Genomic DNA, 5,674 nt, shown 5'->3' with positions numbered 1-5,674 from the left:
ATGTGGGAGATGATGGATGTATTTGAGAAAATGACAGTACAGGGGAGGCAAAAAGCCTACATTGCTCCTTGATGCTAATTTCTCCCTTGAGGTGTCTTTAATAACTGTGAAATATCCAACTTGAAATAATTAATTTTCTGTGTTTGTTCAGCAAACATTAACCAAGATATGTAAGGGAAGCAATTAAGTATTGTGTGCTACCAAACCCATTCAAATTTTAGTACGTGCTAATGGGAGAAACAGAGCAAGTCGTATCATTATGTGAAATCACCCACAGTAAGTTGCCCCACCCTGAGGCACCTCATTTTAGTGTCTAGGTGGTTTTAGGTCTCTCTATTTGAACAAAAGAAAGGCTTCATTAAAAAGCATAACCAGGGAGGGATGGAAATGAAAAGGTTCATCTTCTGTACCAATAGGCAGATTCAGGTTTTGCACAGGTCTAGGCTCCATCAACACTTAGTGAAGAGAATCAGGCAGTTCTCAGGTACAATTCATCCCATTCTTGGGAAAAATAATTTTGAAATTGCAAGGCTTGTCAGCCTAAAAAATACCAGTGGATCAAAGACAATTTGCCTAGTTGGACAATTTACTTAATGGGATATAAAACCAGTTTATAGTTTGGATCACTTAAACCTCTGGGAAAAATGTCTCATTTCACAAAAAGGACAAAATAACTTAGCATCACCGAGGACAAAGAATCAGGTCTTCAGCTGATGTGAAACTGTTATAGCTCCAGCAAAGAACAAGTGGCCAAGATTGATGAATCATTCCTCATGTACAAAAGCTCCATAGACAGTCCTAGGGTAAACCCACTGTATGCCATTGACAGCTACAGTGTCAAGGACAGGCTATTCTACAAGGGAAGGTGAGCTAGGAACTGAGGGTCACAGCAAGGGAGGAAGGTTTCTTCATCACCAACAAGGAGCCAGGAAGTCAAATCAGCAAACTCGGGGTAAGAATCAGGTTTGGAGATTGTAACCAGCATCAGCCAAGAATCCAGTGATCACCCAGAAAATCTGAGGTGGCAATTCAGATCCAGTAAAGCCGAACAGGACTGATGTCCAGAATGAGGAGGTACAAGACTTGCTGCAGACAAAGCTGCAACATAGCTCCTGTGTAGCACAAATGGGAACCAAGGACAAGATTCTCAGTTAAAGGTAGTTCCCAAGTGGCGGTGGGGTTATGACCAGGTTTATTATCTGTTTCTTAATGACAGCTGTTATCAGCAAGCCATCCTAAAGCTAAATGAGAAAGATGGAAGTGCATTGCAGTCCCTCATAAATGTAACTTTTATCCTACTATGGTGAATATGCACCAGCCCAAATAAAACCTCAGCCAAATAGTCATCCAGGTCAAGCCATTGTAGCTGTACTGCAGTAAAGAATTGTATTGGTGCCATTTCTGGGCCTGCCAGGCCACCACAACATCCCTACTTCTCCATTGGACAGCTCCACATAAGGGAAGGGGTTTGGTGTGTGTCCTGATGTCTGACTCAGTGTCATGGGGTGCTGGAACCCAGCCTGCAACAGCCCCGTATGGGCCTTCCCCATGTCCCCACAACAGCTGGGGACACCCGAGATGAACACATGGAGCAGGGACACCTGGTCCCAGTTGTGCTTGGAGGGGTCAGATGGTGCCCTGCCGCATTGCAGAGGGGACATATCACCCCAGTTGTGTTTGGAAGTTACCAGGGCACTCCACCACAAACTTCCCCTTGACAGTAGTTTCAGTTCTGCCTTCAACCCCAATGCAGGCAGCCCCAGGAAAGGGGAAGAGAAACTGCAGGGTGAGGGGATGCACCAGGGGACAGCCAGGGAGGAGCAGTGGGTAGGGGACATTGTGGGGGTGGGTCCAGCTCTGATCACCCCATTGACCCTCCAGTGCTGAACACTGGTGACAATGGGGACAGAGCAGGGGTATGGACTCCACCATTCCTGTTCGCATGCCTAGGGGGGCAGTTGGGGAGGGGGACAGGATTCCTCACCAAAGATGGTGGGAAGGAAAGGGTAGTGCCAGGTTGCAGCCCAGCCCCAGGCCCTTTTCTGGGGGCATTTATGGGAGAGTTGGAGCTCCCCAGCACTGTAGGGTGCAGAGAAGCAGAGAGGCACCTCCCAGGCCCCATGGTGTGGATGGAGCTCCATGGAAATGGGGAGGCTGTTCAACCACCGCAGCCCCCCTGGAAAGGTCGAACATGGTCCCATCCCTGGCCCAGCTTGGGCATCCTGCCTGACCGAGTGCTGCCGCTCCAAGTGTCTGATGACTGTTAGTGGGAAACAGTCTCTTCCAGGCCCCGCAGCCCATCTCTCCTCTTGCGGACCATCACACTACAGCTGTTCCAGCTCATCCACTTCCTACACCCTGAGAAGGACTCCTGGAGGAGCTGCTTCCTCCAGCCCTGTCTGCATCCATCCCAAACCCTGCAGCATGGGCCAGGCAGGAACCACTCGTCATCTCCTCCTTAGCGAGCTCCTTCCCCAGCATCAGGCCAGCAGTGCCAAGGGGTCAGGGGATATCACCAACTCTCCTCACTTTTGCCCCCCAGAGCTTTCCATGGCCACAGTCTTCATCCGTACACCTGGTCCAGCTCTGGTCCTGTTGATTTATCACATCACCAGCTTCTCCCTGCATCCCATCAGTGTGGTCTGGATGTGGGATGTCTGGGAGATGACAAAGAGGCATGGGGCCAGAGCAGAGCCTGGGGGCATGGGGAGCCCAGGTATGCAGCCAGGCTGTGGGAATGTTTGTCTCCTCTATGGGAAAGACAGCAACATAGGGACAAACCCACCTGGTTAAGTAGGCATCACAGACCTGATGGAGATGTCTGTGCTATGCAGGGCCAGACATGCTGGGCACAAGTGGAAGGGACATTTGCGTCAGGGATAGTGGATGTCCATGGCCAGGTGGCACCTCCACCTGTCATGGGGGTAGAAAAGAGGGGCCGGGTCACCCGCACTGCCCTGATTGTCAAGGTGCTGCTGCAGCCATGAGGGACCCCTCCTGCAGCTGGTGGGATGGCCTCACTCCTACCCAAGTTCCCCCAGCCCTCACAGCCATACTCAGGGTGCCCCAGCCCAGCCCATCCCAAGCAGGAACACTGGGCCCTCCCCAGAAACCTCAGTGCCAGCCCCATTGGCTGCCAGGACCACTAATACCAGTGGAGCTGCCTGGGCAGAGCCACCCTGACAAGAAGTGTGTTGCCACATTTCTCACAGCCCCTTCCTCCTGCCGCTGCACCCACTACTGCACACTCAGGACCTCGCTGCTGACACCATGCAACCCCCTTGCCGCTGCCTGCTCCTCTTTTTCTACCTCCTCTTCCTCTCTGGGACATGGGCATACCTGGAGGGTAAGTGGAAGCCCTGGCTCATCCACATCTTCTCCCATGCCCCCATGGGACCCCACAGGAGAGGGGCTTCCTGCTCCCCACCTGCCTTGGGCACTTGCCTCCTTGTCCCCTGGCTCCACAGCTCCTCCCTGGTGGGGATGCAGCCACCCCAGCTGGGTGCAGAGGGTGGGAGCTGAGGCTGCCAAGGATGCAGGGGGCTTATGGGGGCCCACAGGTCCCTGCAACCTTGAGGAGAGGATAAGTCCCTCAGCCCTTCCACTTTCCCCAGCCCTGTCCTCCCACTCCTCTCTCCCATTGTCAACCTCTGTCTCGTGTAGAGTCCTTCACTGTCCGATTGCTCCAGACCTCCACCTTCCAAAATACCTCCTTCGTGGACACAGAGGGGCTAGGCCTGCTGGAAGACATCGAGCTCGGTTCTCTTGATAAGCACACCTGGACCATCCGCTTCTACCAGCCCTGGGTGCGCCCAGCCCTGCCCCGCAGTGACTGGGACACCATTCAGAACATGATCAGGATCTATCTCCAGCAGTTCAACCACCTGATCAATGAAGGTGCCATGCAGAAGGATGTGCCCTGTGAGTACCTGGTCTTCTCTGCATCCCCTCTTCAAACAGTATCTGGGAAGTGAGGAAGGACCCAGCAGTGCTGGCACTGCACAGGGGATGCTGACCATGCCTGCAGAAAGGCAGTCCCAGACCCTCATGCAAAACCTCTCTCCTCTCTGCTCCTCTAGACCCCTTTGTGGCCCAGTGCATGGCAGGCTGTGAGCTCTACCCCAACAGGACCTCCCGGCCCTTTGTCTATGTGGGCTACAATGGCCAGGACTTTCTCAGCTTTGACGTGGACAATGCCACTTGGCTCCTCTCCCAAGACACCAACCTGTCACGGTACGTCCAGGCTGTTCTCCAGAACTTTACTGCTTTCAGTGAGCTGGTGGAAGTCCTCTTCAATGATACCTGTGTTGACGACATGGAGGTGTTACTGCGCTATGGGAGGGCAGCTCTGGAGAGACAAGGTGAGACCCTCCCTGACCCTGGCACAGCCACCCCAAAGACCCATAAATACCGGGGCCAAGTGGTGCCCCACCAGGGCTCCCCACACCCCTTTGCTCTCGCCCCCCAGAGCTGCCTGTGGCCACGGTCTTCACCCGCACACCCAGACCAGACCAGCTCCTGCTGGTTTGCCATGTCACTGGCTTCTACCCGCGGCCCATCAGCGTGGCCTGGCTGCGGGATGGACAGGAGGTGCCATCGGGCCCGGCGCTCAACACCAGCAGCATCCTGCCCAACGCCGACCTCACCTACCAGATCCGCAGCGTCCTGGCCGTGGCCCCCCGTGATGGGCACAGCTATGCCTGCCGCGTGCGCCACCGCAGCCTGGGCAACCGCAGCCTCATCATCCCATGGGGTAGGTGCCACCCATGGGGACAGGGATGGGGATCCTGAACTGCCCTGCCCCATGGAATGGAGCAAAGCTGGGATGGCTTATGGTAGCATCTGCTTGTATTTCTCAGGGAACTCAGAGTTGGTGCTGATCGCAGGGCTTGGGGCTGGGCTGCTGGCAGCTGTGGCCATGGCTGCCATCACAGCGTTTTGGGTGTGGAGACAGAGGTGAGGCTTTTTCTGCCCCGTGGAGCTCCGGCCCTGCTGTCTGCTGTCTGCACCCCCATGAAGTCTCTTGGATGCAGTACCCATTAGCCATCACTTTCTCATTTCAGAAATCACCAGCAGATGGAGGAATCGGACTCCAGGAACTCCATCCTGAGCAAAGCAGCTTAGCCCAGAAGGGAACCAACAGCCCCCATTTCCTTCCACCACCCTCACAGGGACAAAAACTCTAGCTTTTTCTGGTTTGACAAAATTGTGGGCACTGCTGAGTGCGAGATAAATTTGACTCGGAGATGCAGGGGGGAAACCTGGGGGAATCCTGGCCAGCTTCAATTTGCTAAGTAGACGAGGATGTAAGTCTGAGACCTCTTCACTCATTACACATGATCACTTCTTACCTCATGGTACTGTCCCATGAACCCACTGAGGCTCTTTAGGTCACCCCAATGCCCAGTGGCAATTTCTCCCTGTTCTGGTACAATAACACATTTATCAGTAGGCAGTAAGCTGTGCCCTTCTACTGTCACTTTCTATCATTTTTGCCTAAAAGCTCCCTTTATTAACCATATTTCAGAAATATTTGTGCTGAGACTGAACTTTTCCACACAGACTAACAGCACCCGGCCACAAACAGTTTAATGAACTGCTGAGTAACACCGAAACTCTGATGTAGTCTGTGCGAATTGAATATATGTATAAAATGAAATTAAAACATTCATGT

General features: G+C 53.3%; 1 protein-coding gene across 1 annotated transcript; it reads left to right on the top strand.

The window, feature by feature from the left end:
- The first annotated feature begins 3,239 nt into the window (after positions 1-3,239).
- LOC309675321 (antigen-presenting glycoprotein CD1d-like) lies at positions 3,240-5,674 on the top strand. Its single transcript, XM_082487605.1, has 6 exons — positions 3,240-3,346; positions 3,664-3,921; positions 4,080-4,361; positions 4,469-4,753; positions 4,860-4,956; positions 5,064-5,674. The coding sequence occupies exons 1-6, from the start codon at positions 3,271-3,273 to the stop codon at positions 5,122-5,124; spliced, it is 1,059 nt and encodes a 352-aa protein (XP_082343731.1). The 5' UTR covers positions 3,240-3,270; the 3' UTR covers positions 5,125-5,674.

Source organism: Vanellus vanellus (assembly GCF_965231255.1).
Source record: "Vanellus vanellus genome assembly, chromosome: 9".
NCBI lineage: Eukaryota > Metazoa > Chordata > Aves > Charadriiformes > Charadriidae > Vanellus > Vanellus vanellus.
This window is presented reverse-complemented; position numbering and strand designations above follow the sequence as displayed.